At 56.3% G+C, this 12322-nt stretch overlaps 1 protein-coding gene across 4 annotated transcripts in view; it reads left to right on the forward strand.

The window, feature by feature from the left end:
- The window catches only part of SEMA6B (semaphorin 6B), a 38517-nt gene that overhangs the window by 18422 nt on the left and 7773 nt on the right, over nucleotides 1–12322 (forward strand). Inside the window, exons 1-12 of one of the 4 annotated variants that reach the window (XM_017528406.1) lie at nucleotides 410–683; nucleotides 1716–1874; nucleotides 2058–2181; nucleotides 2963–3023; nucleotides 3174–3236; nucleotides 4048–4149; nucleotides 4571–4661; nucleotides 5014–5133; nucleotides 5630–5718; nucleotides 8368–8585; nucleotides 10686–10817; nucleotides 11623–11772. In XM_017528406.1, the coding sequence (XP_017383895.1) occupies nucleotides 1745–1874; nucleotides 2058–2181; nucleotides 2963–3023; nucleotides 3174–3236; nucleotides 4048–4149; nucleotides 4571–4661; nucleotides 5014–5133; nucleotides 5630–5718; nucleotides 8368–8585; nucleotides 10686–10817; nucleotides 11623–11772 (1280 nt within the window). In that variant the 5' untranslated portion in view covers nucleotides 410–683; nucleotides 1716–1744. Of the gene's footprint in view, nucleotides 1–409; nucleotides 740–1715; nucleotides 1875–2057; nucleotides 2182–2962; nucleotides 3024–3173; nucleotides 3237–4047; nucleotides 4150–4570; nucleotides 4662–5013; nucleotides 5134–5629; nucleotides 5719–8367; nucleotides 8586–10685; nucleotides 10818–11622; nucleotides 11773–12322 lie in introns of those variants that run through there. The other 3 variants (XM_017528407.2, XM_037738430.1, XM_017528405.2) reach the window with 3 other exon arrangements.

Consider the following 12322-nt stretch of genomic DNA (forward strand, 5'->3'; position numbering starts at 1 on the left):
TATTTTTAGTAGAGACGGGTTTTTACCATCTTGGCCAGTCTGGTCTTGAACTCCTGACCTCGTGATCCACCTGCCTCGGCTTCCCAAAGTGCTGGGATTACAGGCGTGAGCCACCGTGCCAGGCCTTTTTGTTTGTTTGTTTGTTTGTTTTAAGGCATAGGGCAGACAGGACTCTTAAGGAGGTTCTGGGTTAGGGGACTAGATGAGCCAATGGCATCAGGGGAGGGTAGGCTGCAGCGGGGTCCGAGGTCAGGGACCTTGAATTGCAGGGAAAGGCTGGGGCCTCAGAGGTCCTTGGGAGCCACAGGAGGTTGTAGAGCAGGGGAGGAGCCAGGGAAGGAAACACTCACGGAAACAGGGTCATGCCCTGAACATACGTGGAATCCGGGCGTTCGCTGAGTCACAAATCCTGGAAGCTCAGGGTCGCAGAGAGGAAGCTCCGTTGCTCTACGCAAGGTCTTCCTGTTTTTGGAGGAGGCAGGCGTTCCAGGGCCGATCTTCCCGAATCACCTTCACCTCCTGGGGCTCAGAATCCCTGAGCCACAAGGCCAGGGCAGGGCTGGGGGTTACCCCAGCTGCTCAGAGAGGAAAATGGGCACAGAACTTGCCCAAGAGCTCCCAGAAGGACAAGGCTGCTGAGCTTCTCATTCGGGGCTCTGGGACCTGGACTGTACCCCTTTCTGGTAGGAGGGTCCCCTGAACTGGGACCTTCAGGCATGGAGGGCAAGGGGTTCAGAGGGTGAATTCTGCTTACATTTCATTAGCTGGGTGGGAGAGGGTCTCCACTCCACACACCTGGAAGTTTCTGCAAAGTTACCTTGAATGGGAGTGGGAAGCAGGTCCCCTTGAGAGGTAGTGAGGTACCTGTCTTGGAGGTATGCAAGGGGAGGATGACAAGGCTGGACTCGGGAAGGAGGTCAGAGCTACCGGGGTCGCAGAGGCCCGTGACATGGGGAATTTTCTGTGATTCTGTAGTTCTGTAGTACTGTCATTCCCGGCTTGTAACTTTTTTCTTTTTGGACGGAGTCTCATTCTGTTGCCCAGGCTGTGGTGCAGTGGAGTGATCTCGGCTCACTGCAACCTCTGCCTCCTGGGTTCAAGAGATTCTCTTGTCTCCGCCACCCCAGTAGCTGGAATTATAGGCGCACGCCACGATGCCTGGCTAATTTTTGCATTTTTTGTAGAGACAGGGTTTCGCTATGTTAGGCAGGCTTGTCTTGAACTCCAGACCTTGGGTGATCCTCCCACCTCGGTCTCCCAAAGTGTTGGAATTACAGGCATGAGCCACTGCACCCAGCCAGCTTGTGGCTTATAAAATTCCAAGAGCCTTTGACTTTTTTTTTGCCTTTGAGTTTGATATTTTTGTGTTTTAATTTTAAGAATTCTTGTGCATGTATTTTGAGATTGAATTTTTAAATGTATGTTTTAGGATACTGTGCCTATTATTCTAATTATTATTATTAGTTTTTAATTATCGAATGCATTTTTGTTTGAAGTCGTTTCCTGGGCTTTCACGCATACGTGGCCCTAAAGTGGTTGTGATAATTAAATCAGTGCTGTGTATTATTATTATTTCCATTATTATTGTTGTTGTTAATTATTATCCCCGTGGGGAATTTTTCTGGGATTTGAAGGCGCGGCTGCGGCTCTCGCGCGCCTTCTTCTGGCCGCGAGCGGAACTGCAGGTAGCTCACCTCGCCGCCCCTCGCCCACAGGCATCACCTCCTGTCGCCTGACCCTCGCCATGCAGACCCCGCGAGCGTCCGCTCCCCGCCCGGCCCTGCTGCTTCTGCTGCTGCTGCTGCTGCTATTGGGGGGCGCCCACGGCCTCTTTCCCGAGGAGCCGCCGCCGCTCAGCGTGGCCCCCAGGGACTGTGAGTACGGGGGTGTCCTGGGCAGGGGGAGTCCCGTGGGAAGGTCTGGGTTCCCAGTTGGGTCCGCTGCCCCCATTTGGGGACTCATCCACGCCAAGAGCCACCCCTAGAAGGGGCATGACCTCAGGCACCCCCTCCTCACCCCCAGTCCAGGCTCACACCCCTCTCTACTCCCTCCCCCAGACCTGAACCACTATCCCGTGTTTGTGGGCAGCGGGCCTGGACGCCTGACCCCCGCAGAAGGTGCTGAAGACCTCAACATCCAACGAGTCCTGCGGGTCAACAGAACGCTATTCATTGGGGACAGGTATTGCTCGGGACAGCGAGGAGGCCTGTGTGACTGGAGCAGAATGAGCGAGGAGGATAGAGAGAGGAGGGGAGGGTCGGGAGGGGACGGGGCAGATCGTGCAGGGCCTGGTGGGCCATTGGGAGGACTTAGACTTTGAATTGGAGGAAGGTGGGAGCCACGGAAGGTTATAGGTAGAGGAAGGCCTGGACCGGACTCAGGTGCTCACATGTGTCCTCTGGTGGCTGCTTCTGGGAGGCTAGACTGTGGGGGAAGCAAGAGTGGAAGCCAAGGGACCAGGGTGGAGGGGACTGGGCTGTCCAGGTAGAAGCTGTGGAGGGAAGAAGTGAGTGTGAGGTCACCGGGCTTCTAGGGATGAGCTTCTCGGACAGATCAGATGCTTTGGAGAGGATGAGGAGGATGAAGAAGTGACCACTGGCTTTAACCACGCGAGGTCACCAATGACATTGACCAGGGCAGCTTCCTTGGCATGGGGGTGAGGGGCAGAGGTTGGTGGGCGCCTGGGAAGCGCCAAGTGGGGTGCCTGACCTAAAGCCACGGGCCATGGTGTTGGGCGTTGGGGGCAGTCTGTGGGGCGTGTGGGGCAGGAGGTGGAGCGCAGGGTCTGAAGGGTACTGGGGCCCTGAGGAGGGCTGTGGTCGGCGTTGGAGTTGCTCGTGTCAGAGACGTTGGCATGTCCCTGCGTGTCCCCCCACCGTGCACACCACATTGGTAGTGGGAAGGATGGAATGGGGGAGGGTAGTGGAGCTCCGGTGTCTCACTAACCATGCCCCTCCCCCAGGGACAACCTCTACCGGGTAGAACTGGAGCCCCCCACGTCCACGGAGTTGCGATACCAGAGGGTGAGGAAAGGGTCCAGGTGGGGGTGGAGGGGCAGGACCAAGGGGGACGCGACACTTCCCCGGGGGAGCTGGGTGACTCGGCCCTGCACAGCGGGGGTACTTAGGGCTGCTGGGAACCGGTGCCCCCTCACCAGCTCTCTCTGTCTGCAGAAGCTGACCTGGAGATCTAACCCAAGCGACATAAAAGTGTGTCGGATGAAGGGCAAACAGGAGGTGAGCAGGCCCTGGCTCGGTTCCTGCCACCGCTAATCAGCCCTGGCGTTGCCCATTCCCCGCCCCACTCCACAAGCCCTGGTCACACCCCAACCCAGCCCCAATCAGCTCTGGCCACGCCCCCAAACAGCTCCAAATAGCCATGACCACGCCCACTTCCCCCACCCAATTGATCCCAGCCAGGCCCCCAACCTGGCCATAGTTAGCCATAGCCACGCCCCAAATAGTTCTGGCTACGTCCACACCCCTGCCCCAGTCAGTCCTAACACAACCCCCAGCCCCGCTCCGAACAGCCCTGGCCATGCTCACACCCCACCCAATCCAGCAGGTCCCCCTCCCGGCCCCTCCTATAGCAGCCCTGGCCCGCCCAAGTAAGCCCAGGCCACGCCCACCTCCCAGCTCTGGCCACGTCCCAACCTGGCCCCAATTAGCTGTAACTATGCCCACCAGGGCCCCAGTTCTGGTCACGCCTATCCCCCCACCCTAATCGGCCCTGGCCACGCCCAGGGTGGATGCTTCTTCTCCATCCCCCTTAGGACTCTGCTGTTGCCATGGTTATGCCCATAGTCTGACCACGCCCACCACCCTGGCCTTGCCTGCACTGCTGATACGAAGTGTTTCCTTGTCTGGGCCGCACCGTGTCCACAGCCATTCCTAGCTTCAGCCGCTGCCTTGGCGACGCCCCAAGGCGGGGCCAGCCTTGACCACGCCCACAACAGACCTGCGCCCCGCCCTACTCAGCCCTGGCCACGCCCGCACTCATGGCCACGCCCACATCGCGCTCTCCTATCCCTCCCGTCCCCCACCCCAGGGCGAGTGTCGAAACTTCGTAAAGGTGCTGCTCCTTCGGGACGAGTCCACGCTCTTTGTGTGCGGTTCCAACGCCTTTAACCCGGTGTGCGCCAACTACAGCGTGAGTCTCCAGACTCCCTGCGCCCCAGGTCCGACATCCAGGCCTCTGCTCTCCCGACCGCCCTTGGCCATGGCCTTTCCCCAGGCCGTGTCATCTCCTCCAGGAAGCCTTCCTGCATATACTCTCCCTGCCTCCTCCCCTGAAGCTCAAGAGGGTCAGTGCTGTCCAAACGAGGCCTGTACAGGGGTCAGGGAAGCCGTAGCTACTTAGTCAATGAGCCAGTTACAGGACTAATTAGGGATCGACCCTTAAACCCGCTTACAGGTCAGTAAACTGAGGCCCTGAGAGGTTAGGTGAGTGGCCAAGGCCACACAGTAATCCATGTTGGACAGGGATTCCTCTTGGAGTGGGGAGCTGGGGGAGCCAGGGGCTGCTAGACGGGGTCAGGAGATCTGTCAATCACGCCCCATGGTCCCTGCAGATAGACACCCTCCAGCCTGTGGGAGACAACATCAGCGGTATGGCCCGCTGCCCGTACGACCCCAAGCATGCCAATGTCGCCCTCTTCTCTGGTAAGTACCCCCAACCTCCATCTGATCAGCCCCAGCCACAGGCACGACCTGACATTTTCTGCTGCAGGGTCTGGGTCATTTAGAAGCAGCTGGATGACCATTTGTCCCGGCTGTGACATGGACAGGCCCTCAGCCCAGGTGTGGCGCTCAGCTGGGATTGAGGCTTAATGGGGTTCGGGGCTCAGTTAAGGTCAGGGCTTGGCTGGAGGTGGGGCTTGGATGGGATCCAGGCTCAGTCTGGAGACAGGGGTTCCCCTAGGCTCAGGACTCAGTCTCAGAAAATCGAGTTTGGACCCACGCAGGCCCTGGCCTCTGCGGTCTCACCTCTTGCCCGCCTTCCCCACCCATCCAGAGGGGATGCTCTTCACAGCTACCGTTACCGACTTCCTAGCCATTGATGCTGTCATCTACCGCAGCCTCGGGGACCGGCCCACCCTGCGCACCGTGAAACACGACTCCAAGTGGTTCAAAGGTGAGACCAGGAAGGGCAGTGGGCCCCGACCTGGCAGGGTCCAGAACCTGACATTCATCAAATCCCCCCACCAGAGTAAGAGTCCCAGAGGCTCTGTGGGGGGCATTTCCACCACATCTTTGGAATCTGTTGGCCTTTTTGAAGACTAGAAAGCTAGAGGAACAAGTTTAGTTGGATCTAAAGTAGAACCCGCTAGAAGTGGGTGGCTTAGAAGCCCAAAATGGAACCCCAGAAAAGATATAGCAGGACTGAGCTCTTCAACACATGAGGGAGGAAGGTAACAAAAAATAGTTAATGTTGCCATTTGCGGCAATAGACACGGCGATTTTCGGCTTCTGACCTCCCTTCCCCTGCAAAAAAACAAACTTTGAGTCTTTCATTTTGCCTGGGTAACCAGCCTAGGTCCCCCCTTCACCATAAAAGCCAGTGAGTTCTCAACCCCAGAAACCCCCTTTGTCATGTCAGGGGCTGAGTTCTGACCCCTCCTCTTCTGCAGAGCCTTACTTTGTCCATGCAGTGGAGTGGGGCAGCCATGTCTACTTCTTCTTCCGGGAGATTGCAATGGAGTTTAACTACCTGGAGAAGGTGAGGCTGGTGCAGTGGGGCATGGAGCTGAGAGGCTCTGATCATGTGAAGGGGAGGGCAGAGGTGGATTCGTGAATCACTACATGCGGCGAGAGCGTCCTGCCCTCCATTTCCGGTCCCCAGGGCCTCCCTTCCAGCCACGATCAGGCCCTGAGGACGAAGGCATGTATGGAGCAGCCATGGAGCACTCAGCTCGGATGAGGGGCTTGAGCTGGAAGTCAGATACAGCTGGTGCTGCTCCTGTTTGCCTGTCCATCCACCTGCTCACCCTCCCACTTACCCAGCTGACTCTTTAGCCCACCCAGACTTTCATGAGCCCATTCATCCGTCTACTCATCTCCCTACCCACCCACTCATCCGTCTACTACCCATCCATCCATCCATCCATCCACCCATCAGTTCATCCAGCCACCCTTCAATCCTATCCATCCATCAGTCCAACTATCCATCCACTTATCCATCATCCATCCACCAATCCATCCTCCCATCCATTCATCCATCCATCCCATCCACCCATCCATGCACCACCCATCCATCCACCCATTTATCTATCCACCCACACGTCCACCCACCCACCCATCCATCATCCATCCATTTACCCACCCACCCACCTATACATCCATCCCTCCACCCACCCATCCATCCATCCATCCATCCATCCATCTCCGAGTCCATCCACCTGCCCGTGCATTCATCCATCTTCCCATTCACTCACCCATCCATCCATCCATCCGTCTATCCATCATTCATCTGTCCATCTATCCACCAGTCCATCCGCCCATCCATTTATCCATCTACCCTTCCATCTATCCATATCATCCACCCACCCGTCATCTAAGCACCCACACATCCTTCCATCCATTTATATATCCATCCACTCACCCACCCACCCATCCATCCAGCCAGCCATCCAGCCATCCATCCATCCATCCATCCATCCATCCATCTATCCACTCACCCATCCAACCATCCACCCACCCAACTCACCCATCCATCCATCTACCCACCCATCCATCTATCCATCCATTTATCCATCCATCAACCCACCCACCCATTCATCCATCTACCTGCCCATCCATCCATCCATCTATCCATCCACTCATTCATCCGTCCATCCATCCACCCATCCATCCATCCATCCATCCATGCATGCATCCATCGGTCCACCTATCCGTCCACCCACCCATCCACCCACCCTTTCATCCATCCATCCACCCACCCATCCTTCCATCCACCCACCCATCCTTCCATCCATCCACCCATCCATCCATCCATCCACTTTTCCACCCATCGATCCACCCACTCATCCACCCATTCATCCATCCATCTATCCTCCACCCATCCATCCATCCATTCATTTATCCATTATTCATCTATTCCTCACCCATCCATCCATCTATCTGTTCATTCATCAACCCACCCATCCATCCATCCATCCATTCATCAACCCACCCACCCATCCATCCATCCACCCATCTGTCCATCCACCCACTCATCCATCTATCCATCCATCCACCCATCCATCCATTCACTTATCCACAGATTCATCTATCCACCCACCATCAATCCATCCACCCATCTGTCCCTCCACCCATCCATCCATCTATCCATCCATCCATTCATTTATCCACCCATTCATCTATCCACCTACCCATCCATCCATCCACCCATCTGTCCATCCACCCATCCATCCATGTATCCATCCACCCATCCATCCATCTACCCATCCATCCGTCCGTCCATCTGTCCATCCATCCATCCACCCATCCATCTATCCATCCACCCATCCATCTATCCACCCATCCATCCATCCACCCATTCACTCATCCATCCATCCATCCGTCCATCCATCAACCCACCCATCCGTCCATCCATCCACCTACCCATCCATCCATCCATCCATCCACCCACCCACCCATCCGTCCATCCGTCCACCTACCCATCCATCCATCCATCCATCCATCCATCCATCTACTCATCCACCCATTGATCCATCTGTCTATCCATCCATCTACCCATCCATCCATCCATCCATCCATCCATCCATCTACCCATCCATCCACCCATCCATTCACCTAGCTTTCTTTCCATCCATCTACTTACCTACCAGTTACTTGATTACCTCGTCCTCATTCATCTCCTCCATTAACTCCCATCCTTCTTCAGATATATTCATTTATCCATCCACCGCTCACTCATCCCTCCATTGTGTCATCCATCCATCTGCTTGTGCACTCATCCCTCCATCCAGGCAACCAGGCAGTGCTGAAGTGCACAGACTGCCGCTAACTCCTATTGTGACCATGGACCGGTCACTTCCTTTAATCCGTGCCTCTTATCAGTTCCCCGTACATACAATGGGGTTATCAGTGGCCCCCTCGGAAAGAGCGAAAGAGATATGAGAAGAAAATGTGGCTCTTAGTGGAAGGAGTGATGATCGTCACAGCTGCCATAATCATCGCCGTCATTCCTACCGGGGATTGCTGCCAGGGAAGCCGGTGCCCAGAGAGGAACGGTGGCTGGCCGGGGTCCCACCAGAGTCAGGGCCAGACTCCTGGATCCCGGCTTGGGTGGTGGGTGGCACAGCCTGTGGGCAGGCCTTCCCGGGCCACAGGGCTCAGGCCCCCATCTGTCCATTGTCACGCCCAGGTGGTGGTGTCCCGCGTGGCCCGAGTGTGCAAGAACGACGTGGGAGGCTCCCCCCGCGTGCTGGAGAAGCAGTGGACATCCTTCCTGAAGGCGCGGCTCAACTGCTCGGTGCCCGGCGACTCCCACTTCTACTTCAACGTGCTGCAGGCCGTCACGGGCGTGGTCAGCGTGGGGGGCCGGCCCGTGGTCCTGGCGGCCTTCTCCACGCCCAGCAACAGGTCAGCGCCCACCAATGGGAGCAAACTGGGAGCTTTTGATGGGCATGGGCAGAAAGGGGCTGACTTCACGCCCCAGATCGCCCTGGGTCCTAGGTTGGGCACGATTGGATTAGACCCCTGAGAGGCCTCGGCCCCAGGCTGGGGTGGGACAAGCTGACATTGACCCTGTAAGTCCCTTTGGTCAGAACTGGGCCAAAGATATCCTTATCCTCTGATCCTCTGCCTTTGGACAGAGGAGCAGGGAGGGCTTCCTGGAGGAGTGGACATCGGAGCTAGGCTTTGGGTATGAGATGGAGGACGCGGGAAGGGTGTTCAAGGTTGGAGAAACAGCACGTGCAAAGGCCCTGAGGCTGCAGTGAGTTTGTTTTTTGTTTTGTTTTTTTTTTTTTTGAGACAGAGTCTTGCTCTGTCACCAGGCTGGAGTGCAGTGGCACGATATCGGCTCACTGCAGCGTCTACCTCCTGGGTTCAAGCGATTCTCCTGCCTCAGCCTCCTGAGTAGCTGGGATTACAGGTGCCCACCACAACACCCAGCTAATTTTTGTATTTTTAGTAGAGACGGGGTTTCACCTTGTTGGCCAGACTGGTCTCGAACTGCTGACCTCAGGTGTTCTGACCGCCTCAGCCTCCTCCCAAAGTGCTGGGATTACAGGAGTGAGCTACCGCGCCTGGCCAAGTTTGGTATATTTAAGTAATCGCGAGAGGCCCTGTGTAGGAAGGGAACCAGGGGAGAATGGAGGACATGAGGGCAGGGAAGTGATGGGACGGATCAGGCAAGGCCTTGTGGGCTGCAGGCAGGTACCTGGACTTTTTCCCGAGACCACTAGGGAGCCATGGAAGAGTGAAGAGCAAGAGGGATGAGATCAGATTTGCGTTTTTTTTTTTTTTTTGAGACGGAGTTTCGCTCTTGTTACCCAGGCTGGAGTGCAATGGCGCGATCTCGGCTCACCGCAACCTCCGCCTCCTGGGTTCAGGCAATTCTCCTGCCTCAGCCTACTGAGTAGCTGGGATTACAGGCATGCGCCACCATGCCCAGCTGATTTTTTGTATTTTTAGTAGTAGAGACGGGGTTTCACTATGTTGACCAGGATGGTCTCGATCTCTTGACCTCGTGATCCACCCGCCTCGGCCTCCCAAAGTGCTGGGATTACAGGCGTGAGCCACCGCGTCCGGCCAGATTTGCGTTTTTAAAAAGGCTGCTAGGAGTCCAGGCTCGGAGGCTCACACCTGTAATCCCAGCACTTTGGGAGGCCAAGGTGGACAGATCATTTAAGGTCAGGAGTTCGAAACCAGCCTGGCTAACATGGTGAAACCCTGTCTCTACTAAAAATACAAAAATTAGCCAGCCGTGGTGGCGGGTGCATGTAATTTCCAGCTACTTGGGAGGCTGAGGCAGGAGAATCACTTGAACCCGGGAGGTGGAGGTTGCAGTGAGCTGAGATCATGCCACGCACATCGGCCTGGGCGACAGAGTGAGACTCGGTCTCAAAAAATAAAAAAGCGGCATGGCACAGTGGCTCACGCCTGTAATCCCAGCACTTTGGGAGGCCGAGGCATGCTGATCACCTGAGGTCAGGAGTTCGAGACCAGCCTGACCAACACGGAGAAACCCCGTGTCTACTAAAAAATACAAAATTAGCTGGGCGTGGTGATGCATGCCTGTAATCCCAGCCAGCTACTCCGGAGGCTGAGGGAGGAGAATTGCTTGAACCCAGGAGGCAGAGGTTGCAGTGAGCCCAGATCCTGCCATTGCACTCCAGCCTGGGAGACAAGAGCAAAATTCCATCTGAAGAAAAGAAAAACGCCTGCTGGGGAATGGGTTCGTGGGTTCCAACAGTGGCAGTGGGGAGGCAGGACATCCAGTGAAACAGGGATGGGGGCCTGGACAGGAGGTGGCCCCAGAGACTGCACTGTGGTCCAATCTCAGAGGTTACTCGGGAGCAGCAGCTGCACTAGACAGATGGAGGAGGGGCAGGGGACGTCTCTGGCCCTGGAAGACTGGAGATTTGCTGGCGTCTGGGGACAGAGGCTCCTGCACACGCCTCTCCGAGGTGGGGTCTCTCACTGGGCTGACCACACTGTCTCATCCCGACCCCTCAGCATCCCTGGCTCGGCTGTCTGTGCCTTTGACATGGCACAGGTGGCAGCTGTGTTTGAAGGCCGCTTCCGAGAGCAGAAGTCCCCCGAGTCCATCTGGACGCCGGTGCCGGAGGATCAGGTGCCTCGACCCCGGTGAGAGACCCCTCCATCCTGAGTCACGTGCCCAGATGGAGTCCTGGTCCCCAGGGCCGAGGGCTGGGGCTTCCGGGTGGTTATTTAGCTGATGCTGAGTTCAGCTGTACCCGTTATGCAGATGGGAAAAATGAGGCTGGGTGTGGTGGCTCACACCTGTAATCCTAGCACTTTGGGAGGCTGAGGTGGGCAGATCACCTGAGGTCAAGGGTTCGAGACCAGCCTGGCCAACATGGCAAAACCTGTCTCTACTAAAAATGCAAAAATTAGCCAGGTGTGGTGGTGGGTGGCTGTAATCTCAGCCACTTGGGAGGCTGAGGCAGGAGAATCACTTGAACCCAGGAGGCAGAGGTTGCAGTGAGCTGAGATTTTGCCATTGCACTCCAGCCTGGGTGACAGACTGAGACTCTGTCTCAAAAAAAAGAAAAAAAAAGAGGCCGGGCGCAGTGGCTCACGCCTGTAATCCCAGTACTTTGGGAGGCTGAGGTGGGCAGATCACGAGGTCAACCTGGTGAGACCCCGTCTCTACTAAAAATATAAAAAGTATCTGGGCATGGTGGTAGGCACCTACAGTCCCAGCTGCTTGGGAGGCAGAGGCAGGAGAATCACTTGACCCGGGAGGCGGAGGTTGCAGTGAGCTGAGATCGCACCACTGCACTCCAGCCTGATGACAGAGTGAGACTCTGTCTCAAAAAAAATAAGAAGAATATTGAGGCCCGTTGGGTAAGGCAGTGGGTCCCCTGGTGTATCAGGCCCCTTTATGAAGACCTTTATGTTCATCCTGACCGCACCCATGTCACCCCAGGCCTGGGTGCTGTGCAGCCCCCGGAACGCAGTACAATGCCTCCAGCGCCCTGCCGGATGACATCCTCAACTTCGTCAAGACCCACCCTCTGATGGACGAGGCGGTGCCCTCGCTGGGCCATGCGCCCTGGATCGTGCGGACCCTGATGAGGTCAGGAGGGGCAGGGCATGGCTAAGAGAGATTACAGGGTAGATGCAGGGTTAGAGGAGACAGATGCTCAGCACAGGTGAGCCCACAGCTTCCGGCGCTGCCCAGAGAGCTGGAGACAGAGAGACACAGAGAGACCGAGAAAGATCAAGAGGTGACAGGCAGGTCGCCGGGCGTGGTGGCTCATGCCTGTAATCCCAGCACTTTGGGAGGCCAAGGCAGCCGGATCACCCAAGGCCAGGAGTTTGAGACCAGCCTGGCTAACATGGAGAAACCCCGTCTCTACTTAAAATACAAAAATTAGCCTGGTGTGGTAGCGGGTGCCTGTATTCCCAGCTACTCGGGAGGTGGAGGCAGGAGAATCACTGGAACTCAGGAGGCGCAGGTTGCAGTGAGTTGAATCGCACTGTTGAGCTCCAGCCTGGGCGACAAAGTGAGGCTCCATCTCAAGGAAAGAAAAAAAGGTAGGCGGACATATACCAGGAGAACAAAGTGGGAGAAAGACAGAGACAGGAGAGAGACGATCAGAGACAGACAGAGACAGGAGAGAGAC

The sequence above is a fragment of the Cebus imitator genome, unplaced genomic scaffold (genome assembly GCF_001604975.1).
Source record: "Cebus imitator isolate Cc_AM_T3 unplaced genomic scaffold, Cebus_imitator-1.0 Scaffold53, whole genome shotgun sequence".
Taxonomy (NCBI): domain Eukaryota; kingdom Metazoa; phylum Chordata; class Mammalia; order Primates; family Cebidae; genus Cebus; species Cebus imitator.